Genomic DNA, 23,774 nt, shown 5'->3' on the forward strand with positions numbered 1-23,774 from the left:
GGAGGAATTTTGGACTTGGGCTACGAAATCCTACTAGGTCAAAGGCGTGGTTTCACTCTATTGTAATCCTATCACCTCACATATTACTCCCTTTCACAAAGCCAAAAAAAAAAAAAATGAAATGAGAATCATTGGATTTTTAAAGTCAAAAAATGAAAATATATAACTCCAATAGTTTACTCTTTAAAAGAAAAAAATTCCTAACAAGGAAGAAGTAGAGATGAAATTTAAGGAGCGAGCAAAAAGAAATTTGAATTCAAAACCTCTAAATCGTTTATTTGATATTATTTTAAAGTAACTAATACAGTATTAATTTCAGACTACTATAAATTTTTCAAATGATTTCTCAATAAGTGCATATACGCACTATCACATAGGCTTTATATTGATTGCCCCTCCTACATTCACTCACTCAAAAAAATTAAAACTTGAGAGCTAAAAGGACCCATGAACACCACCACCTCCTCGTTTCATCCTTGTCAAGATGCTCAATACCATTTCTTTAACACAATACATTAATGCGTTTGCGGAACTAATTTCAGCTTTTTTTTTTTTGCTGCTTCTTTATGATAAACATAAACCCCAGACATCAAACCACAATTATGTAACACTAATAATTCCATGCAAGTCAACATCTCTGATATTTGTTATGCACACGAGCAAATCCCAGAATGAAGGTTAAACAAGCTTGAGTTAAGATCCCTGAACTTTTTTCTTTTTTTTTTTTTGAATGGTGGGGAATGGCAGACAAATTCAAGCATACGAGTTTCCATAATACAGCTTTGAACTTTCTGACCACTCTTTCCTTTTCTATCTCCCATTTAATCAAAAACAAGGTACTAAGATAAGATGGATTGCCTACGAAAGTTTTGGAGTTGTCCTTGCATTTGTGCCTGTACCCTGTGCGTGGGAGAGAGTCGGAGAAGGAGAGAGCCAAAAGGAAGAAGCATAATAGATACATCTGACACAAGATTTCGAGCTTACAAACAGGTCTTGCATTGCAGAACCAACATACATTGTCCCCTACCTGATCATAGAATACAAGAAACCTTAACCAACCCCGAAATATCAGCAAGCTACTTGTTAGCACGACCAGCATACATGCATTCTAATTGTATGCTTTTACCACACTAATGGCATGCCTGGGCATAATAATCGAAATCATCCCTCCAAGTGTAAGTGACACTCAGTTACATGCAGATGCCACCAAAAATCTAAATACTGATCCCAGTAACTGCAACACGCATATCGTGTCTTATGGTACAAAATCACCCATTTCCAGACCAGTCAAAAAAAAAAAAAAGTCTAGGTATCCTTGAGCAGCCTTCCAGTAGGCAAAGACGTGCATCCTACTCAATGTCCCATGATGAGATGCTTCTTCACTCAGACTGTTAGTCGAAGTAGATAAAAGACTGCAAATATGATAAGCTGGACTAAATTTAGGAGTTAAGCACTATACAGCATGCAAAAGTTGCGTGCAATGAGAAACACCTGCTGCTCATGAAAAGGTTACAGCAAGGATAACATGCGCATCACGTGCTCAAGTGAGGGCTGCATAAATTACAAGGGGCCGATGTGCACATTTAAGATTCCCCTATCAGCCTCTCCTGGATGATCTGTTCAAGTTTCATGTACAAAGCTCGCTGCTCTTCAAATGTGAGGTTCATTAGTATCTACAACGCAAGCATAAACAAAAGCATTATTACAATTCTGAGTAAATAGATTCATTGAACAAAGAGTAGCATATCATGTTATCTTTTTACCTGATCCAAGATCGTCTCAATTGATATGCTCTGAGGCACCACAAATGACTGATGATAGATGTAAGCAAAAACGGCCATCACCATCTGCATACAGATATCTCTTCACATATATCATACCAGCGGATATGCACGAACTAATTAAGATTTTACGGATGATTCAAATAACTACACGTATTACGTGCATGAGAGTGTGTTAATTACAGCTAGAGACTAATAAAATTGAAGTTTATTCCATTTCTCCAATTTTTAAACTTACAAATCAAGGAGAAAGCAAAATAAATTACTAAATGCACACAAATTCTAGCAGAGTGTAAACTAGCCTGATTATTTTCTAGTTCGTACGTACAACTGATTATCTACCTTTTAAAGGAATACAGACTTTTTCCTTTACATTTTTGTCCTATTAGCCTGTCCCTGGCCAAAACACATAGAATGCTCGATGTCCTGCACCTATTAGTACCAGCTCAAAAGTAGATCAACTCAAGAAAAGTATCGATAGTCTCAAAAGTTGGGACAGCAATCCTCCATTTACAATTTACTACCATGAACCCTTATACCAGTTCTACAGTTTCAAAATATATAATGCTCTGATGTAAGAGTTTTAACCATTCATTTAACTGCAGAATGTATCGCACAGAAAGATACTACCAAGTTATCAACAACTGCAGACATTGCAGGAGCAACTTAACCAAATTAACCAACTAAATCCCCACAGCTAAAGGTTTTTCCACAATAATGCATAAAAAAGTAGACTAATATTTATTCTGAAATTATCTTATAGGCTTGATGTACCTGACAATCCATTCTGTCAGTGATTCCACCATGTCCCGGAATACTATCACCAAAATCCTGCAGCGGAAGAGAGTAAGAGAATACAAGTCTGAATAAGATAAACCGACTTATCACACAAATTCACAAGTATAGTTTCAGAACTTGAGAGATAATATGGTTACAGAACCTTAATCTTGAAAGCTCTTTTGAAGCCACTTGCAAAGAACCCTCCAAAAGGTGCAATAATTGAAGCAAATAATCCAAGGCACAAAGCATGCAACTGTACTGGCAATACTTGGAACTCTCTCCAAGGGAACTGCAAAAGGACAGATATTCATTGTTTGTTTCAAGAATATTTTAGGACCAAAACATGAGATGCAAGAAAATATTTGTACAACCGACATTGTATGGTAGCCTGTAGAACCACAGAATCTGGGAGTTGTTGGTTATTAAACATGCACTGATACTATTAGCTGTAACACATTTTTCCAAGAGCAATGCTATACTTACAAAGTATTGGATCCTCACCAAGGATAAAAGGGTTTTGCAGGTGAGCTGATATGTCTAAAGCAACATTAGGCCTCATGCGTATGCTTATCTTTTCTTCAATTTCTCCCCTGCTCTCTACAGTATATACCTTCTAACTAAAACAATTTGTTTATCATTCACATCTCCTCTCTTAGAATGTAATCATACTTTTCATGTTTATAGTATCAAAGTGCAATTTTGAGGATTCACTTCAACTCAAAACAACATAGCAACTGCCTTTTCAGATAGACAATGAAGAATGGCACCATGTTTCAAGGCTTAGCATCACAATTTCAAAAGTGTAACACAAAGTAGTCAATAAACTGAAGCAATTAGGAGGGGAAAAAAGGATTGAAACCAACTAATTTTAGGTATAGTACGCCCCATTGCTGGGACCTGGAAGAAAAACATGAAAGTACACCAAAATCTTGTATGTTCAGGTAATTAAAGTGGAAAGAAAAGAACGTCCAACATACCCATTGAGGAACCCATTCTGGTAGAGCATAATTTTCTGGTCTAAATAGAGGACCAGGATCACAGTTAAGCCAGCCCATGGACAAATCCTGCATGTGAGTCATCTCAAGTACTTGTAATCGAGTTTCTTAAAAGCTGGCAGGCACATCAACCTAAATGAAAACTTCAACACAATAGGCATATATGGTCACCTTCCTAGGACACGTAAGCCACTGAAAACGACCAAAGAAGTTTGCAAGCTGCAAAAACAAAGTCAAGATTACCTCATTAGCACACAATTAAGCAAACAATAGATATCAATACTCAGAATCATATTAATCACAAACTTCATCCTACTGATTGAAATATTCTCAAAGTCAATCTTCACATCCAAAATAAATAATGGAGATACTGATACACAACCACAATTCCTACTACTAACATCACAACTGAACTTGATTCAGCATTTCAAATTTTCTCTTATTTACTTGAGGCAAAAGTTCAACAAGAAAACAAAGCACAAACAATGTTATTGCCACAGTATTTTGAGAAGTACCATATAAATCCACAAAAGAACAGTTCCTAAGTAGAAGTATTTGAAATGAAATCAACCACACTCTTTCAACCCAAACTTTTTCAAACTACACCATCAAGCATCTAAATATGTAAAAAAACAGACCCTTCAGGAAACTCGGATATTGCGATTCCGAAAAATTAAAAGAATTTAAAACCTAACTCCAGGATTCCTGCAACAATCACAGACATACAGTACTGCACAAAAATGTAATGTCAAAACAGCTCAAGGAGACATGAAAACTGCGAACAATTGTGAATAATGGGTAGGCTGCTCACCACAAAGGCAGAGATAATAGTCGTAACAGATGCTCCTATGAAGCCTTCCCAAGTCTTCTTCGGAGACAACTTGATCAAAGGAGTTCTTCCAAAGAAAAACCCAACCAAATAAGCAGCGATGTCATTGATGACAATAAGTGATGCTGGAAGAAGGAACCTGCAAAATGGTTAATTGTCTTCAAGTTCTTTATCAACATCCAAACTTTATCATTTAAAAATCAGGTATAATGTTCACATGAGGCTACTGTTTTACAAGCCTTCCAAGTTTAAAGTTAAATGAAAACAGTGGTCTAGAAAATAATGGAGTAAAGAAACTGCATACTAAGGAAATTATCTGACTGCTAGTTAAATTACATCAAAGCAAAAACAAGACATCTTTGGTTTGCAACTTTACAACATGTCAAAACATATTGAATTGTGATACAGATGAAAAGAGACCTATCGGAGAGGAGACCTTGTTGTGTGTGTGTGTGTGCACGCGTGTATTTGCATGGGGTATGAGAGAGAGAGAGAGTAGAGAGAGAGAGGGAGAGAGGACAGAGAAGAAGAAGAAGAGAGAGAGAGAGAGAGAGCAAGAATACGACATCAAAAAGCACATGCAACATACACTTCACAAACTAGCAACCAACATGGGAAACAGTTAAAGAAAGTACTTAAGCTGTGTTACCAGAAAATTCCCTCAAAAATATTGGCCACAGTGAAGGAAGACTGTGTAAAGACCACAATCAGAATCATGTGGGTCCATGCATACTGGCCAAACTGATACTTGTACATCTTCTTCTTAAGAGTAAGAATAAACCACATGAAACCTGATGCAAATAAGAAAAGGAAAAAGAATCGCAGTCAATCTAACTATCAAGCACCTTCTTTTTCAAAACTTAAACAAGTTTCTTGTTATTGCATCATTAGCAACTCACAAAGAATCCTTGCTACATAAAATGGACAAAGCAAGCATAAAGAATGCAAAAGTCCCTTTCCAGGAGCAAAATTGCTTTTACAACATAAAAATTGGTAAAATAACAACTATCATGAATTCCTGGTAGATAAAGCAAGGATAGCCAGATGCTAAAATTTTCAAAAAAGAAACTCTTGAATGAAAACTACATTTCTAGTCACAAGAAATAAAGTTAGACAATTTGATCGAGAAATAATCAAACTATATGATCATCAAACAGAGAGGTATGCATTCTTAACAGAAGTACTTAAAGGAGAGGCTGCTTAAAATAAGAGTTCCTAAAAACCAAGAAATGAATGTAAACTAGAGATCAGACACCACAAACCTGCAATATACAAGAAATAACAAGTCACCATATGATACTTGATAAATTCGCTCACAAGCTTGTACAAGAACTTGTCTTGAAAAACAGTATTCACGAGTCTTTGATTTAGGATACGGCCATACCCAAAAAGCATTGCTGTGAAAAAGAAATGCCTGCCAACAATAAAGACAACGTGACTTAGATAGCATCAAGTCATATTGCTACTTTAACCGAATTCTAAGAGTTCTTCAGCAACAGCTACACTCCCCAAAGTAATAACCTTCCCGGAAGCAAAGGAAGCTTGACTCCACAGACTCTGAGAAGCAGCTTTCACTTACCAATTTAATAGTCGGAAGCCTGGAAGTTGCTTATCTTCATGTGCTCGCCTGAGAAGATTAAACAGCTCTTTCGCCATGAAAATTTGGATCACTACTACCATGGCCCAAATATAAAGATGACCCATATATAGTACGAAGACAAAGCCCCCAATCATCCATACTGTTGAGTACATCCGGATCAACATCGACTTGTATTTGTTTCGATCATGAACAAGTAAATGATTTCCATTCACTTTAGCAACCTCAGGAGGAACCTACAATTAAAAAAGACTTGGAAATCTAAGGAATCATTTCTAAACCTTAATTTCAGCAGTAACCCACTCAAAATAACCAATTTTTCCCTTAAGTTTGCACATAGCTAATCATCACAAACTTCCTAACTAGCTCACTTATTATCAATGATTATATTAATCAACAGTCATTAAGAGGAGTAACTTCAAAAGATTAAGTCATTTAGAGCCTTAAAAATAGCATTATCGACACATTAATGCTGAAAAGATTTCCAGGGTATCAGGAAAATGAAAACAACTGTCCCCACAAATAATCAAATCACATAAATTACAGTTCAAATTGGATGCAAAGTACCAAAAAACCACCTTAAATCAAAATGCATAAATAAAGTTCAAATTGGACCCAAAAGCAACAAGGAGTTCACCTCATTTGAACCTCTACGACGACGTAGCCGGCCACCACCAGGCGTTCCAGGGGCGCCTGAACCACTATCCTTCTGCATATCTTTCTCCATCTTTTCCTAACTTTTTACCTCACTAGTACCACCAAACATACAAACATCCAAAACCCAACTGAAACTAACCAAAAAAAAGACAAATTATTTAAAGCTGGAAAATTTTCCAATAAACAAAAGCAAGACTGAATGTTTCTGATAATTGACAGTCAAAAGTTAGGCCCTGAAGCATATAAGTTAAGCAAAGCAATATAAAAGATCATCAAGAAACACTAAAGATGCGTTAAAAAAATAAAAGTAACCAATTCATAAAACACATAAAATTTTCCTACTTTTTTTCTACCATAAGAACGTGGGATTCTGTAAGGAGATCTGACCTGTGAATGAGAGCAAGAGGGGTGGGGGTGGTTGCGCTTAGGAAGTATGATGGTTCAGGAGGCCGCAAGGGGAGCCCGGCGGAGAGGAGGTGGAAGGTGGAGGCGCTCCGGAGAGGAGAGGAGTGCCAGTGAGGATTTTGAGGAAGGATGGAGTGGTTCGGTGGATAATAATTGGGAGAAGTTGGTTTTATAAAATGGAAGGGGGGTGTTGGGGGATATAATTGAGAAGACGTCTAGAAAAGTGGGGAGAATTACCAAAATTAAGAAGAATATGGAGGGATTGTCTTTTGATTGCCACAATTATCCATGTAACAATCTCTTGAACCTCATTCAACTACAACCTCTTCTTTCTTTCCCTTTATTTATTTAATTTTTTTTTTTTGTTTCTTGTTTCTTGTGTCTTGTTTGGAGCATTTTCTTCTTCTCTCAAGGCTTTTCCCTTTATTTTTTTTTATGGACATTAGGGTTTATTTTAAAGCTTGATTTAATTCGAAAACTTCAAACTCAAGTATGTAGTTGAATTAAGATCTTATTAAAGCCACTGCCCTATATTTTATATATGAGAAATGTAGTCTACCACTTTTGTCTCTTTTACAAAATTTATTTTTCTTGAAGATGAAATTGAAAATTTTTACCAATAATTAATAATAGGTTAGTTAATGGTCACATTTGAAATTAGTATATTTTGGATACTAATATATCAGCTTAAACTAGAAATTGAGGTATTTCCATGAAAGAAAATTTAGAAGATTAGGTCCTGAGCTCTAATTCTCTTCCTCTCTACCCTTTTTTCGTGCTTCTTAAATCTCATATCTCTCTTGCTAAAAAAAAAAATTTTAAAATTAGAAGACTCATAAAGATCAATGGATAACTCAAATACTTCTCATTTTCCTAATTTTTTAAGAAAAATTAAATTTATGAGCCATGCCAAATTCCCAATCTATACATTGCATGGAAAGTGGAGTTGGGATCTGTGCATTGTTACATATGTCACGGGAGATTATACCTTTGTAGTGTTGCTTAATCAGACATCTCTATGTTGGATTTCTATCTTATTTTACTAGGTTTACTTCATAAAGGTTATCAAATACCCTCAAAAGAGGGAATATATCTTACTTGGCCATTGTCTTTTCATAAGGAATTATGCCCTTGTCATATGTTTTATTAGAATCTAATATGGTGAGATCAAAGAAACTGTGGACTGCAGTTTCTCAAACAAAACTATCCAGCTGTGTATGAATTATGAACTACCTTACATCAAGAACACTGCTGATGCTGCCCAGAGCAAGTTCTCAAAAATAAATAAGAAAAAACCTGCAACTCAAATACAGTTCTACCCTGTTATTTGCTTTTCTTTGACACCAAAATAACTTATTATTGGACATTTTTCTTGATTATTTTTGATGCGTACTCTGCCATCTCTGTACTAGTAACCCTTCACAGTGACAACCATTTGGAGCTACCGAGTACTATTAAGAAATCTTCATGCTTGCACAGGACACTGATGAAACATTCACCATTGATGGAATAATTTCACATCTTGATTGCCCATTGCTGTCAAACCATGGATCATTTCTAAGCTTTGGCAGCAAAACTGGGGCCCTAAACCCCAACTTGGCAGGCCCATGCATTAGTGACACAAATGCACCATTTTGAGTCCCTAGGACTAAACAAGTCTACATAGTTTGAGTGCAGTTTTCACTTTGATAATTGTCAAAAAGTTGGAATACATGGAAATTCCATTTTCCACACAGGTTAAAGGGAAAACATTATTAATGTTCAAAACTTTTGAATTTCAAATTCATCTTCATTACACATATACAACAAGTATAAAGCTTTTCCACTTGTCATGAACTAAGCTCTTCCTAAGTACAAGTTGAGCAAAGCATCAACAATCACAGCATTTCTAAAGCCTTCACTAAACTACAAGAAAATACATTCATCAACAGTAACCTGCAATGACAATAAAGACATACGTGAGAAAGTTATGTTTTCAGGGATTTTACAAATCCAATCCTTCAGATCCTGCCAATTGAACTGGTCCAAGAGAAGCATCATCAATTGTAGCAAGAATATGGAAATGCCTAGCCCTGTCCCGATTATTCCATCGAACAGCAAAAACCATAAAACGGATGACGCAATCCTTCTCAATTCGGGAAAGGTCATTGCTCAAGAAGAATGGATTAACCCCATCAATGAAATTATAGTTTGGCATCTTTAGACGCGAGAGGTAAATAAAATTCATAGGTCCACATTTGAGAAAGACTCCACGTTCATGTATATAATAAACAGTGCCAATCATTACTTCACCTCTCTTGGGTAAGAAGGTGCGGCAACAAAAGGTCACTGGAAAGAGAACATATGTTGAAGATTCATCTGGAACTCCTCTGCCTATGCTCCTCAGTTCAGTCACTGCAAGAAAGTAACCACATTCTTCTGTGACCCTGATATTTGACAGTTGATACAAAAGGCGTGCTGCAATCTGGCTTTTTGCAACAAGCCCACTTTTATTTAGGCTGTTGACAGGAAAGAGCACCTTAAAAACACATTCCACTTCGCACAGCATAGTCAAGCCCTAGTGAAGTTGTAGAAACAATCACTTAGTAATCTGGTTTACTTTTTCTCATTAATCAGTTAAAACTTAAAACTAGATCTCATGATATTAATCAAGAAAAGTTCAGATATAAAGGAGTATACCCATTTCGGCTAGCACAATTTAAGAATTATCTTTTAAAAAAAAAAGTACCCTGCACAGACTTTATGAAAAGTACTAGAAGGTGGATTCCTGAAGTTGATGAACCAAGTTTTAACCTTGCATCAAGGAAGACCATAACTACTCCCTGATTTCCTCTGTTATTATCCTAGCCATTAAACCGAGCTTAAGCAATGTTAACGTGAATAGGCTACATATTCAACTTGAAGTAAACTGCCTATCCTGTCAATTGAGGTAAAAAGTGATCAAAGATCATGTACAATCATAGCATGACTTCATGGGAGGTAGGGAACCAAAGTAAATGAGAGCCAGAAAGTAGTCTATATACCAACACTGAACAACAGACGATTGGTAAGCTATGTGGCGCACAACTCAATCATCTCATTATGCCTAAATCATGGTTAGGCTTTACATATATAGTCGACACCAATGAAAAAGTTTATAGAAAAGACACCACCATTAAACTATTCTAGAAACTGTAGAAAAGTATCTCACAAAAGCGTATCAATCAAATAGGATAGCATACTGGCCCAAAATATACAAATACAACAGAAGTTTTTCATTTTCCAACAAAATGCACATATGTGTAAAATGTGAAAAACAAAAAATGAGACTGTCAAACCACTTCTTTTGCCAAATCTTACAAGTTTTGCAAATTCAAAAATAACCGCTAAATGCCATGGCCACCGCACGAGTTCCCTTTTCCTCCTTGTTCCATTCCCTAATTCTCATCAGAAAGCAACATTAGCCATATCCAATCTATTAGCTACCAAATTTTCAAAGCTGAATTTGTCTTTCTTCCTTGCTTCCTTTAGATCCGCAGGCAATCCAATCTGAACTCAAGTAGCTGATACTATACCTTTGAAATAATGAACATTGAGTAGGAGTCAAAGAGCAAGTAATACAATCTAAGCAGGTGTTGGCTCACTTCCTACGCCATTTGCTCTGATACGCCAACCTAACAGTTTCTTTTCAACTGAATACTTTTTTAAATTTTAACAATTTCTTATATGAGAAACACACACAACTTAACTTCTTTGTAACCTTCTGCTCTATTAAAAGAGGAAGAATCGAATAAGAGGAACAAGAGATAAAGCAGAATCAGGAAAGAAAGAAGAAATCAATTACTGAAAAAGGGACTTTACAATCAACTTCAGAAATCGCTTTCCCAAAAAAAACTACCAATTTTTTTCTAATTTCCACATAAATATCAAAATTCTAGTAAATAACCCCAGATAATTACTGTCTTGCATTGTCAGACCAGTATAATCCAAGAAAATCAAACATTATATTGCAGCAAACCCAGAAAGCCAAAACTACCAAAGAATTATGAAAATGAATGAGAGCCCTGAATATAAAAAATGCAAACTTTATCATCTCAAAGTGATAAATACAGAGAAATATGTTATATAAAATACAAAATCAAATAAAAAACAAAAGGGTTTTTAAGCTTCACCTGAGCAGAAAATTATTCTTGGACCAGCTTGAAGGTTTCTTCGGAAAATGATTCTTGAAATTTTTGAGCTCAAGGAGAAAGTAAAAGCGGAAGGGATGAAGTTTAAAGTTCAAACTCCACCGTTTTGAGCTGCGCATGGGCAAAGTATCCCACATGAAATGCTAGGTGGCGTTTTCAGTGACGGGAACTTAAAGGCGTGAGCCTTATATTGCTTTTGAGAGAAATCGGGGGCATACAATAGAGGAAGACACTCAAAAGCGTAAACTGCCTAATTCTGATGTGGATGTCCCACGAAATCATGACCAAGTTGAATCATTTGATTTTAGCCCTCGAAGTAACCAAAGATTTCAAATTGACCCGTTGAAAAATTTTCAATTTCACCCTTCGAATGAACAAATTTGTTCCTTCTTAGTAATTTTTCTTTTAATCATTTAACTTTTGGTTCAGTAGGTCCACATATTTTGGCCAAGTCATCTTGATAAGTGAAAATAATACGTTATAAACATTCATGCGTTTCATGAGTCTAAATGCCAATACCTCATGTCAAAGTAAATTCTAAACTAAGTAATTTCTAGATCAATTAAACAACTGTTTGGACAATTGGATAGGAGTCTATTTGAAATAATTATTATAGTCATTTTTATTATATGATGTGTATGAGATAAAAATATAATTGAGAAAATAAAAAAAATTGTTAAAAATTGTGTTTGTAACGCATGCAAATAATTTTTGTGCAAGTATTATCTATCCAAAATTTCAATAGTAATTTAAAATAACTATCTCAAAGAAAAAGAAAAGTCCAAAAATTTTCCATTTCTCAGTCAATCAAACAAGAAAAAAAAACATGCAAACTAAAATTTTGTTCCTTACTTTTTGTTGTTAGTAAACAAATCCTCTTTAACTCATGTAAGGGTTGCATACTTGCATACTTGCATAACAATCAAAGTTGGAAGTCAGAGCAAAGGTGAAATCTAATCCATTTTTTTTTTGATTGATCAAATTGAAACAATTTAACAGGTTGTTTCGATTGTAATTTCCAGAGAGTTTTTAGGAAAATTTTAGTGTAACACTTTTTAGAATATGATTCATGCGAGGTAAAAAGTAATTAAAATTTTGTAAAGAAGTATTCATGGAAAAAGGGGTTTTTTTTTTTTTTGCAAAAAAACCATCCAACAAGGCCTTACAATTGGAAAATTTTCTACTTTTCGAGGCCATAATATAATAACCCTCCTCATTACAAGGCCTCTTTCTCAGAAGTCTGAACTCAAAATAATCAGTGAACAAAAGTTGTGCCAAAGTAGCGAAATACTGCCCAACCCAGCTAAAATCTCCCCGTTTCAGAATATCTTTCAGCACTCACCCCTTCTACCTCCATTTCCCTCTTTCTCATATTTTCTGTACATTCATAGGTGTTAATTTGTTCATGTTGATTGCTTGTAAACCTCAACAACCATGGCCTTAGTGCCCATCCAACACTTCTATCCAAGAGCTACTACCTTCATGGACTCATTTCAGAGCTCAGTATCCAAACTTCATGTTAAAACCCGCCTGCAATTCCTCAGGTATGGTTATTCAATTCCATTAAAGAAACAAGCTTTCTTTATAGCCAATAAGAGTACCATGAATTCAGACTCAATCCAACGACAAAATCCTCATAAAAGTTTTGATTTTGATGGTAGAACAAAGAATAAAGAATGGTATTTTGCCAGTAAAGGTTCAAACGCTAGTGAGGTGAGCTTGTCTAGGAATTCTTGGTTGGATAAATGGAATGAAACCCACAAGCAGGATAAGAAACTTAAAAGGCCTCAGGTAGTGTTGAATTATAGAAATAACGGGGAGGTTTCAAGTTCTGATTGTGAAGAAAGTGGTGGTGGTACTGGTACTACAATGGAGAGAATTGTTGAAAAATTGAAGAAATTTGGGTATGTCGATAATGTCACTGACAAGGTAGGGGAGGATAGAGTGATTGAGAGAGGGTCTATTGAGGACATATTTTATATTGAAGAAGGGATTTTGCCTAATACTAGAGGTGGGTTTTCAGAGAAATCGCCATTTGGGGATGAGAGTGTGGTGGGAAGTGATGGAGAAGTGAGGTTTCCGTGGGAGAAGGACGAGGTAAAAGACAAGGAGAGGTATTCAGTGAGGCAGAAGAGTAAAACTTCTTTTGCTGAACTGACTCTTCCCGAATCTGAGCTTAGGAGGCTGAGGAACATGGCTCTTCGGATAAAGAATAAGACGAGGATTGGTGGTGCTGGTGTTACTCAAGAGGTTGTCGAAAAGATACATCAGAAGTGGAAGGGATCTGAGGTTGTGAGGCTGAAAGTTGAGGGGGCTCCTGCACTTAATATGAGGCGAATGCATGAAATTTTAGAGGTCAGTTCTTCATGATACCTTCTTGAAATTTACTTCTGTCTTTTGTTGTCTATTTAGGGGATATTATAAGTCCCTTCGAATACATTGTCAATAAGTTACATGGAGATGAAGCAGTCATTTACACTTGCTCTTATATACATGAATATATCTCTAGGCCGTGCATAGAGTAAATCCTATATTTCGAAAAATGTGATATATAGCTTTCTGTATAAACTTGTTGGTGACGTTGCTCGTCCTCGCGATATTTAAGTCCTTGCTTTTTCTAGGAGCTGCAGATTAGGAAAATCAGGCTTAAATCCATGAGTTTGCTAAGAAAAATACAAACAATGTAGCTCACTTATTGCATGTAAGGTTTCTTCCTTTATCAGACTGTTGATTGAATGATTACTGCATAATTGTAACCCATCCTTCCTTCTAATGCTGACCATGCAGATGACGTATCTAGATATACAGTGCTATTTTCTATTTTTCTTGCAAAATGTTTTGTCACTTAACCAACTTGCTTTAAATGTCGAAAGTGATCACCTACTTGAGCTTAACCCATTTGAGACTTTCATAGCCTTGTCTGTTGTATCGTCAGTCAACTCTTTTGGCAATGGTGAAGTTATTTAAATTGCACAGCTTCATTAGAGTTATATTCTGCAAGATATCCGATTATAAAATCCAAAAATTTTCCCTACATAGGTAATAACAACGGATACCTAGGTACTTTTATCAATCTCAGATACAAACTGTTCTCACCCCTCTTGTGATTGTTCAGAGAAAAACTGGTGGGTTGGTAATCTGGAGATCAGGCACTTCCGTTGCTCTTTACAGAGGTGTAGGATATGAAGCTCCTTCTGAACGATTGAAGAAAAGGATTTATAAGGAAAATGAAATCCCTCATGATCAATCTCCAGTTACTACCATCAGTAATAGCAATGACCATTTAGAATGCAATCCTTGCAGCAATGTGCATACACCTGAATCTGTAACAAGTTTTAGCAAGGATGCTGGGGAGAACAGAAGCATTGGATCATTGCCAGAAGTCAAGTATGAAGATGAGGTAGGCAATCTGTTAGATGGCCTTGGCCCAAGGTACACTGATTGGCCAGGAGCTGGTCCATTACCTGTGGATGCAGATTTGCTTCCCAGTGTCATTCCCAGTTATCAACGTCCTTTCAGATTACTTCCCTACGGTGTCCGATCTACCCTTGGAATGAAGGAGGGAACGGCGTTACGCAGACTTGCCAGATCGCTACCTCCGCATTTTGCACTGGGTACTTACTCTTCTTGTTTAAGAACATTTTATCATGAACATGACTTCTTGAGCTAAAATGTTTGCATCTTCAGGCAGAAGCAGGCAACACCAAGGTCTGGCTGTCGCCATGATTAAGCTCTGGGAAAGAAGTTCCATTGCAAAAATTGCTCTGAAACGTGGTGTCCAGCTAACTACAAGCGAAAGAATGGCTGAAGATATCAAGGTAAGAACTTGGTATTGACCATAAAATGATCAACCTGATTTTTTTTTTTTAAACCAATAAGGATGAAACCAAAGCAAACTGAAAGGTCTTCAACTTTGGTGGGGCCAGGACAGTTTTTCTAACTTGCATATGCCTTCTACTTTGCTGGGTCCTTTTGTGATACCCAAATTATGCTATTGATTAATATGTGTCCAACTGAAGAAAGAAAGAAAAAAGATCTCATAGTTTGCATCATTTTGATCCATTTAGAAGCTGATATTGGGAGCAGTTTGCATTTATTTAGAATGTCACGCTTTCCTATGTCTTTGACTTTATAGGCTTATAACTTGCTTAATTTTCTTTCTTGGAACTAAATGTGGACATGTAAATTGAAGATACAAGGTAACTACATCTGGGGTTTATACATCTTTGTGCGAGAGCATTTTTTGTCTTGATTACTGATCTATTGAGTAGGATTTTAATTTATTCTTTTATCTTGTTGAATTATGAATTCAACTCTGCAGTATGTCTATACTGTTACATTTAGATCTTCATAGAGATATCTGTTATGCAGTATAGGGACTGTGAAATTTTTAAGTTACAGGGAATGATTGTAGTAGAAGGAATGAAAAATCATGATAAGTGGAGGAGAAAAAATGTCACTGCTTTAACACTTTAAAGAAGAATACTTTGGCTTGTTAAGTCCTATATCACCACAAAAGATGCAAGTAAATGTAATTGGTATCCATCAAGAACGTCAAGTTGTTGCTAATAAGCACCAAATAATTCTAAGAAATTTAAAGTTTGACATAATCACTTCTTAGAAATAATTTTGAGGTTTCTTACATAATGGAATTGATATGAGGACTAACTTTTGTTTACTGTGTCATTTAACCAATTTGAGGTAAGTAGAACCCAGATGTGTTTCAGTGTTCTTCTTCATTGCAATATCTACCAGAATACTAGCATCAGAGTAACATGATGAAATTTACTTTGGGAAATGTGTTTGGAAGCAGAATTTGACAGGGGGAGTACTACTCTCTAGAAACAAGGACTTCTTGGTGTTTTATAGAGGGAAAAACTTTTTGTCACCAAATGTTGCTGAAGCTTTGCTGGAAAAGGAGAGACTGGCTAAGACATTGCAAGATGAAGAAGAACATGCACGCTTGAGGGCATCAGCCTTGGTTACACCAAGTAGGGTAATAAGTGATGAATCTGGAACTGCTGGTACTCTTGGAGAAACATTAGATGCTCATGCTAGATGGGGCAAAAAACTAGATGATGATCTCAAGGCAAAAGTTATGAGAGAAGCAGAAATGCTGAGGCATGCCAACCTTGTCAGAAAGCTCGAAACTAAGCTTGCTTTTGTAAGTCCTTAGCTCTAGTGTTAATGAATTAGTATCCTAAGAATTACATCAGAATTGCTGATCTTATATGCTTTGTTATTTTTTTTACGGTACCAAGAATTGCATCAGATACTTTTCTCAGTTAACATGTTTTAAGCTTCTAAGTTCCCCTCAGATCATTTTCTAATATTTACTTCATTTACAGGCTGAAACAAAGATAAGTAAAGCTGAACGAGCTCTCTCAAAGGTGGAAGAGACCTTATATCCGGCAGATCGGGCTGCAGATCTTCAGAGCATTACTGATGAAGAGAGGTTTATGTTTAGAAAGCTTGGTTTAAGGATGAAAGCATTCCTACTTCTAGGCAAGAAAATTTTTCAGAATATCTGTTATTCTTGATTGTCAAAAAGCATTTGTTGCTGTCTATGGATGTAAGTGCTTCTCATCCAGATTGAAATGTGAAATCCTCCTCCTTCAGGTAGACGTGGAGTTTTTGACGGTACTGTGGAGAATATGCATTTACATTGGAAATACCGCGAACTGGTCAAGATCATTGTAAAGGCTAAAAACTTTGAAGAAGTCAAAGCTATTGCATTATCCCTTGAAGCTGAGAGTGGTGGTCTGTTGGTTTCTGTTGACAAAGTATCGAAGGGCTATGCTATAATTGTTTTTCGGGGTAAGGACTATAAGAGGCCTTCCACTCTGAGGCCTAAGAATCTCTTGACAAAAAGAAAAGCGTTGGCTCGCTCTATTGAGCTTCAAAGGCGCCAGGTACCTTTTATTTTGTGTTCACTGATCATGACAGTATCTCTCTGCTTGTATGTGTCATGCAAACAAGTTGACTCTGCTGAATTGTTTGAATATTGTGCACAAAGCACCTTTTGGGTCTCCTTTATGTCTGATGCAATCATATGATACTTATACAGCTATATTTGCTTGACCCTTTAAACTGTATGCCATTATCCACCTCCACCACTAATATTTGGAGTGGATGAAATTTGATTCATCTGATGCTTCTCCCAATATGCTATTCCCTTGGCACGTTTTAAACTTGTTATGCATGTTTGCCTCATGTTTTGCCATAAAAGCCCTTGACTTGGTGAGCATTCTTGTAACTAACAGGCTCTCCTGAAGCATATTGCAAGGCTGCAAACAAACGTGGAGCAGATAAGAGGAGAAATGGTACGGGTTCCAATCTGTTTTATCCAACTCAAAGAGTAGCTTGGATTCATTTTGCTATTTTTCATCGATATTTATCATTTCCAGTTCCTAATTTAACTCGAGGTGTGGTTTTTCGATGCACAAATATAGGAACAAATGGCAAATGTGAAGGACCAAGGGGATGGGGAGCTGTATGACAGATTAGATTCTGCTTATCCCACCGAGGATGATGAGGACAGTGAGGTTAATTACTAACCTGTCTTAGATTTGATTCGAAGAATAACGTGATCATTCACATAGGAAATGCATTTTTCAAAATAGTGCTTTTGATGAAGCTGAGGTTGCATTATATTAGTTATATCGTCCTCTTCACAGTGTCAACTATGGCATTGGAACAGTTTCTTCCCGCTTTAGCATCGATGGTTATGTTTTTTCTTGTTTTTGAATTTTCTCCAAATCTATCCATGATCAGGAAGAAGAGGATGGCGCATACCCTGAGACATATGGCAGTGAAACTGATCTCGTAGACAAAAGTGATGACCCTTTTAGTAGTCACCATTCGGGGAATTTTGTATATCGTACTGGAGAAGTATCAGAATCAGAAACAGAATATGTGGAGCCATAGAGCTCGGCATTCAACAGTGCAATGTTAGCATCATTGGAATTGGAGGAACAAAGGTGCAGATGGGCAAACTAACAGGAAGCAGCAGCAGCAGCAGCCATACAGGTTGCCTTACTATCCAACGAACAAACTATGTTCATCAATCCATGATGCGTGGCGTCTTGTAGTCTTCCTTGAATCGTTCCATTCATTTTATTTGTAGCTAACTGTACATGTCCAAAGAAAGTCTTGGCAACAGGCCAGTAATTGAGTCTCATAGTCATGATATGGTTTTTGAGCTGTGCATAACCCTGTATTGGATCTAAATTTCATCGACTTTCATAAACTTAATAGATCACAAGAATCCACTGAGCAACATCAAAATATATGAAAATTCTTTGTATTGTGCGACCAAAATGCCGCTGCCTGTGTGTTTAAATTTGCAACACTTGCGAAGAAATTGTTTAAATTATTTTGATGCAAATGAAGGCCTAAACCCTGAACGCATATTTATCAGGGAAAGCAACAAGAAAACCAAATTCCCCTGCCATGAAGCTCCTGACTTCTCAATATGATGCCAAAAAAAAAAATCGTGCAAGTTTGACCATCTGCGTTGACATTATGTGAATGAACACAGTTGACCGAGAGATGTGGTCCTCCGGACATTTGACTTCCTGTACGTCGGGAATGTGTCAAGAGATGCAATTATGGCACTAGTATTACCCAAAATTTGAGGAACTGCAAGTTGATCCTACATTTCAAGAATAATGAAACCAAATTATGAAGTAAAAAAGAAATCTACAAGTGGGTTCTAAATCTTGAAGAGCCAACCACATCTCAAATGATGTATTGAAGGAAAACATACTACCAAAACTAATGATGGAATTCATGTACTCGCTACTTATATCCCTAAAAAAAAAAAGCACTTACAAAATTCATTGAATAGTAAAACAACTGCGTAAGTACTACCCCATTTAAAAGGGCAAATCTGCTTGATTACTCAATTAAATCCAGTGAGCTCCAGCTTTCATATTTGCATTGAAACAGTTTGCTCATGCTTTGCAGTAAAGTAGCAACAATTTGTAAGTTTACTTCACAGTAATCCTATGCCTGAAATTTCAAATTTGGGTGCTTCAGTAAATAGATGTGTTAGTATAATTGTGGGCGAGCACAGGGGCACGTACTTTGACCATTTGCATTTTGTGAATAAACTAATATGAAATGATTGATGCAGACAGTATCTGTGTTTGACCCTACTAGACCACTTGATCGTAGGTTGAATCGCGTCTTGACTGCACGCCATATATTTTTCCTCCATACTGTTCATTTGTGGATAAATATTGCTGCGCCGTGTTTCGACTTTCAACTCGCTGTCAATCCAAAAAATTTGTTTGATGTGATTAGATAGATCAGCTTGGCCTTCAAGCAAAAATTGAAGAAAATTAGAGCCGAGTAATGTGTTATTTAACACGATTGCTGCATAAACGAATCGATAGTTTTTGAAGTAGATTGATGATACTTTGGAACTGTTTGGATTGATGGGGTAGGAAAGAAAGGAAATGACAAGAATTGGATGTGTTTAGATTGATTTTTTGAGGAGAGAAAGTGAGGAAAAAAAGATTTAATTATTATGTTAAGATATGGTTTCCATTTAAATTAGAATGGGAACGTAAAGAACTAAATTCAAATTATGTTAAAAACCCATTTTTTCCCTCCATTGTAGTTTATTAGCACTTACCATCTTTTCTCTCTTTCTTTTTTTTCCCATTATCAGTTCAAACAAATTATCAATATTTCCTTCTTTTCTCTCCGTCTATTTTGAGGGAATGGTAGGGGGAAAAAAAGAAAAAAAAATGAAAGAATAAGGCTTTTGATGTTTGGATTAATATTTGAAGAGGGAAAGGAAGGATAGGGAGGGATAAAATCTAGTTATCTTTTATCAATTTACTTTCTGTCTAAAAGTAGGTAGAAACGGAAGGAAATGATGTTAAAATTAATGAAAATTTTAAATTTTTCTAAAAAATCTATTATGTGTTTATAAATTAGACTTTAAAATTATGGATAAAAATATAACTAACACGTGATAGCTTATTTTTCTTCTCTTCCATAATCCAAACAAGACGATCCATGGATTTTAGTTTGCTCTACTCTCCTTTCTTTTTTCTTAATCCTCTAGAATTCTCTCCTTATCTTTCCTCCTCCTTCCTCCAATTAAAATGGCGTGGTAATCTAAACAAGATAAATGAAAATCGCTTTCCTTTATTATCCCTTCTATTCCTTTTCACTCGTGTTTTTCCTTTCCTTTCCTTCTTCGATCCAAAGGGGTGCCTAAAATTGTCTTCTTAAGCAGCATGCCATACCATTGTCCCAAACCTAAAACACAAGTGGCACCTTGTCGACAACAATTTTTACCAACATTATTATGTACTAACTCAACCTATGATTCCTTCATTTTGTCCGCATACTTGTAAAGGCACAATTTAACATACAAGAATGGTGTGAACACATTCATATTTGCTATTAAGTTATTGTGATTCTTTGAAACGGGAATGCCTTGAGTACTTAATTGGATAAAAATAAACTAGTATAAGACACGTTTTAGCAGTTCCAACTCGGCCAAGCAAGCAGAGTGCTCACTGGGAAATGGACAAAATCGCATTGACTGACTTTTGTATCGCGTTGTATAACGAGTAGAAGATTACCCACGAAACGAGTGATTTAAGTACTTCTTGTAGATAACTTATTTTTATTCCTAGTAACTAAATGACTTCACAGCTCCTTGACCACGACCAAAAACATTTGATCACATGTTAATTGTGCAATACATGGCTTTTTTTATCAGATCCTGCGGCTCGAGACATATATAATAACCTTTACAACATGATTTGAAAATCCACGGGGACAACTCACCAGAATCAGAAAGAGAGGGAAAGAAGGCCAAGAGGGCTCATGGAAGAGTATTTCTTTCAACATTACAGCCAAGGGGATGAGGTGTTATGGTTTGATGGAGAAGTCCTTCCACTTCCAGCTGTTGATGATCAGTACCATGGAAGTTCTTTTGTCAAGTATTCGAACCATCCCCTTCAGGGCTTTGGATCGAATGGGACGGTAAATCATGGAAAGAATGATCGAAACGCAAACAAGAGAATGATAGAGCTGCTGAAGAAGAGGTGGAAACCACCGACGATCGGAGCAGTGGAAGCCGAAAGAGAGAGGAATCGCAAGCATGTAATCAACGAGAGAATGAGAAGAGGGAAGCAGAAGAAGAGTTTCGTCGAGTTGCATAAAATGTTGCCTTATGGAACCAAGGTCAGTACTAATTATCAGTCGCTGTTTTTTGGATTTCATTTTAGTGTGTGTACTGTGTGAAACTTTTTGCTCTGGGTAATGATTTTTGAAGCTGAGGATTTTGTGGGCATTTTTCCTTTCAGGGTGACAAGAATTCTATAGTGCAAATGGCAGCTGAGAGAATTCACGAACTGCAAAGATGCAACGAGGAACTGAAGAGGAGAAAAATTGAGCTTGAGTTGGCTTTAGCTGCAGCAATCCATGATGATGAGGAAAATTTGGAAGTGGCTAAGATTAAGTTAAGGGTGGTTCATCCTTCATCTGGGATTGATTCTATGTTGGAGGTTCTTAAATGCTTGAAGAATACTGGGACTAAAACCAAAGGTATACAATCAACATTTTCATCCCAGGAATTTTCTGCAGTATTGGAGATTGAAGCCAAGGTTTGTCTTCAACTCTCTGCATTTCCCGTGTATGGAAAACTTTCGCTCCCTCTATTTTTTGGCTTGCACGGCACCACTGAGCAACAGTACTTGTTGAAACCAACATATCATTTTTCCAAGATTCTATAAGTACTGTTTACATTATTGAAGCACCTATAAGGCAAAAGAGCAACAAACCTTAAATCACAAACGATGATGCTCACCAACATGTTAGTCAAAAAATAGAAAGAGAGAGAGATTGAATAAACTTGCTAGTAATAGAAAAGAAACGTGTATTGCGCTTGACCAAGAAACCAACATGTTAATATCGGAGGAATACTTCTCGTATTTTAGGAGGCTATAGCCTGTTTTAAACTAGTCAATGAAAGCAATATATATATATATATGACTTCATAGATGTTTAAGAATAAGAAAATCTACTAGCGATAAGCTTCTAGTACATATAGATGTTCTCTGATGATTAAAGGATTATGTTAAGGATAGTTGATCTCACTAAACTAATAAATGTTCACATTAGAGCTTACTTGAAAAGCTTTTCTTCAAATAATTAAAAACGACTTTGAGCTGCCTGCATCACTTACTTGACAAAACTTGAAATTGTTTCTTGCGGAATTGTAATATCTTGGTGCTTAGTTTCTTGCCTAATATGATGATTTCTTTCAATCTAAAAGAATCAGGTTTAAGTAAGTAATGCTCATTTTCGTATCAAACCATTCGATCGAGGCATTTATTTATTTTTTTAATAATCTCTGTCCTAAGAAATCTGGAAGGTCGTTGTGTGGAGGTATATACTTATCAATGTGACTCTTAACTGATGTATCCCTTTTTCCTGATGTTTTGTCAAATGATTTGGTGGAAGGGAGCTGCAGAAGTGGAAAAGGCAGTTCACGAAACCTTATTTGAAGCTGAGAAGAAATTTCGATGTCCTGTCCTGTTTGATTGAGAGACATCTGAAGAAGATCAGCATTGCTGACGCTGATGGCAGCCCGTGGAATATTCAGGAGAAACCAAATACAAGGGGCCAAGCTTAACGCCAGTCTTGACCATTTTTTTTTTTTTTTTGTCAATCGTCGCTGAATTCTTGACCAATTGGACATTGTACACATAAATTAGAGACGTGGAAGGTGGACTAGTCAATAAAATTCAGTGTACACATAAAATTGACATTTGTCTCTAAATATAACCATAACTTCTTTTGCTGTCAAAAGAGATATTATCAGTTTAGAAAAAATTGAGATAAAAAAAAAAGGTTCCCTCTCCCTCCTGCGAGCTGCACCGTCCTGTTTTTACCACTAGTATGTATGAATAAATTAGGAGACCAGTGAAATCTTACACTGCTTAATTTCCTCTTTTTTTTCTTCTTCTTCTTTTTGTCCATACTTACTTTGCTAGTAGATGCTACTACACCATTGGAGGGGGGAAATTTTATTCTAATCAGGAGCCAGCAACTTGACAAAGTTTTTTTTTTTTTTTTTTCTACAAAGACAAAGTTAAGTTGTGTTCAGTAGTTGATTTATGACCAATGAAGTATTATTGCAAACCAGATAAAAACAAGAACAGCTGCTTCGTGCCCACATCGAGGGTAGCGTCTCTCCACGACCCTCTGGAAACATTATTGAGAAGACGTTCAACAGACCCCATTGTCTTCTTCCTCTTTTCTTTCGGTTAAGGTTAATGTTCCCTTGCCACCCTCTTAGCAAATCCGTGCCGGACTCAATTGGCTACAGAGTTTCGTCTCTGAGAAATTCATCCACAAGAAAAAAAAAAAAAAAAACTGATTTGGCCAGCAATTTCAGCGCTTCAGGCAAACAACTGAGACTGGTAAGTTCTTTATTCCCCATTTAACTAGTAAAAAAAGGATGGCGAGGTAGCAAGGCAGCATAACATCAACCTTGTCCCTAAAAATAGGCCGCGCTTTGCATCTAAT

General features: G+C 36.4%; 4 protein-coding genes across 8 annotated transcripts; 2 read left to right on the forward strand and 2 right to left on the reverse strand.

Moving 5' to 3' along the window:
* Window positions 1-930: 930 nt before the first annotated feature.
* LOC113765257 (phosphatidate cytidylyltransferase 1) lies at window positions 931-7,255 on the reverse strand. Of its 3 annotated transcripts, XR_003467708.1 has the most exons (13): window positions 7,027-7,255; window positions 6,620-6,767; window positions 5,965-6,218; window positions 5,648-5,799; window positions 5,035-5,176; window positions 4,368-4,524; window positions 3,728-3,775; window positions 3,539-3,625; window positions 2,722-2,850; window positions 2,556-2,612; window positions 1,764-1,847; window positions 1,492-1,673; window positions 931-1,412 (listed from the first exon to the last, which is right to left on the reverse strand). XR_003467708.1 is itself a non-coding variant. In XM_027309373.1 (12 exons), exons 2-12 carry the CDS (start codon window positions 6,707-6,709, stop codon window positions 1,584-1,586), a joined length of 1,290 nt encoding a protein of 429 aa, XP_027165174.1. In that variant the 5' UTR covers window positions 6,710-6,767; window positions 7,027-7,255; the 3' UTR covers window positions 931-1,583. The 3 variants fall into 3 exon arrangements, 2 of the variants coding, with proteins under 2 accessions (XP_027165174.1, XP_027165175.1); XM_027309373.1 differs by having other exon boundaries at window positions 931-1,673; XM_027309374.1 differs by having other exon boundaries at window positions 931-1,673; window positions 6,620-6,773.
* Window positions 7,256-8,781: 1,526 nt separating this feature from the next.
* LOC113765399 (DNA-directed RNA polymerase V subunit 7-like) lies at window positions 8,782-11,349 on the reverse strand. Its single transcript, XM_027309560.1, has 2 exons — window positions 11,196-11,349; window positions 8,782-9,601 (listed from the first exon to the last, which is right to left on the reverse strand). Exon 2 carries the CDS (start codon window positions 9,590-9,592, stop codon window positions 9,029-9,031), a length of 564 nt encoding a protein of 187 aa, XP_027165361.1. The 5' UTR covers window positions 9,593-9,601; window positions 11,196-11,349; the 3' UTR covers window positions 8,782-9,028.
* A 1,119-nt stretch (window positions 11,350-12,468) lies between these two features.
* On the forward strand, window positions 12,469-18,422 carry LOC113766805 (CRM-domain containing factor CFM3A, chloroplastic/mitochondrial). 2 transcript variants are annotated; one of them, XM_027310956.1, is made up of 10 exons: window positions 12,469-12,757; window positions 12,875-13,568; window positions 14,329-14,827; window positions 14,901-15,031; window positions 16,027-16,377; window positions 16,562-16,718; window positions 16,833-17,125; window positions 17,477-17,536; window positions 17,666-17,758; window positions 17,988-18,422. In XM_027310956.1, the coding sequence occupies exons 1-10, from the start codon at window positions 12,648-12,650 to the stop codon at window positions 18,138-18,140; spliced, it is 2,541 nt and encodes an 846-aa protein (XP_027166757.1). In that variant the 5' UTR covers window positions 12,469-12,647; the 3' UTR covers window positions 18,141-18,422. The 2 variants fall into 2 exon arrangements, with proteins under 2 accessions (XP_027166757.1, XP_027166756.1); XM_027310955.1 differs by having other exon boundaries at window positions 12,469-13,568.
* A 2,602-nt stretch (window positions 18,423-21,024) lies between these two features.
* On the forward strand, window positions 21,025-23,183 carry LOC113765766 (transcription factor bHLH92). 2 transcript variants are annotated; one of them, XM_027310014.1, is made up of 3 exons: window positions 21,025-21,425; window positions 21,548-21,847; window positions 22,707-23,183. In XM_027310014.1, exons 1-3 carry the CDS (start codon window positions 21,066-21,068, stop codon window positions 22,788-22,790), a joined length of 744 nt encoding a protein of 247 aa, XP_027165815.1. In that variant the 5' UTR covers window positions 21,025-21,065; the 3' UTR covers window positions 22,791-23,183. The 2 variants fall into 2 exon arrangements, with proteins under 2 accessions (XP_027165815.1, XP_027165816.1); XM_027310015.1 differs by having other exon boundaries at window positions 21,548-21,788; window positions 22,707-22,764.
* Window positions 23,184-23,774: the final 591 nt, after the last annotated feature.

The sequence above is a fragment of the Coffea eugenioides genome, chromosome 3 (genome assembly GCF_003713205.1).
Source record: "Coffea eugenioides isolate CCC68of chromosome 3, Ceug_1.0, whole genome shotgun sequence".
In the NCBI taxonomy this organism is placed as follows: domain Eukaryota; kingdom Viridiplantae; phylum Streptophyta; class Magnoliopsida; order Gentianales; family Rubiaceae; genus Coffea; species Coffea eugenioides.

Coding starts and splice junctions, on each gene's coding strand:
- LOC113765257 (XM_027309373.1), bottom strand. CDS start 6,709: ATGGAGAAAGATATGCAGAAGGATAGTGGTTCAGGCGCCCCTGGAACG. Junction 5,800..5,964: donor GGCTTCCGACTATTAAATTG/GTAAGTGAAAGC, acceptor TATTGTTGGCAG/GCATTTCTTTTTCACAGCAA. Junction 1,848..2,555: donor CTGACAGAATGGATTGTCAG/GTACATCAAGCC, acceptor ATCTGTATGCAG/ATGGTGATGGCCGTTTTTGC.
- LOC113765399 (XM_027309560.1), bottom strand. CDS start 9,592: ATGCTGTGCGAAGTGGAATGTGTTTTTAAGGTGCTCTTTCCTGTCAAC.
- LOC113766805 (XM_027310955.1), top strand. CDS start 12,648: ATGGCCTTAGTGCCCATCCAACACTTCTATCCAAGAGCTACTACCTTC. Junction 14,828..14,900: donor ACCTCCGCATTTTGCACTGG/GTACTTACTCTT, acceptor TTGCATCTTCAG/GCAGAAGCAGGCAACACCAA. Junction 16,719..16,832: donor GAAAGCATTCCTACTTCTAG/GCAAGAAAATTT, acceptor CTCCTCCTTCAG/GTAGACGTGGAGTTTTTGAC.
- LOC113765766 (XM_027310014.1), top strand. CDS start 21,066: ATGGAAGAGTATTTCTTTCAACATTACAGCCAAGGGGATGAGGTGTTA. Junction 21,426..21,547: donor TGTTGCCTTATGGAACCAAG/GTCAGTACTAAT, acceptor TTTTCCTTTCAG/GGTGACAAGAATTCTATAGT. Junction 21,848..22,706: donor TATTGGAGATTGAAGCCAAG/GTTTGTCTTCAA, acceptor ATTTGGTGGAAG/GGAGCTGCAGAAGTGGAAAA.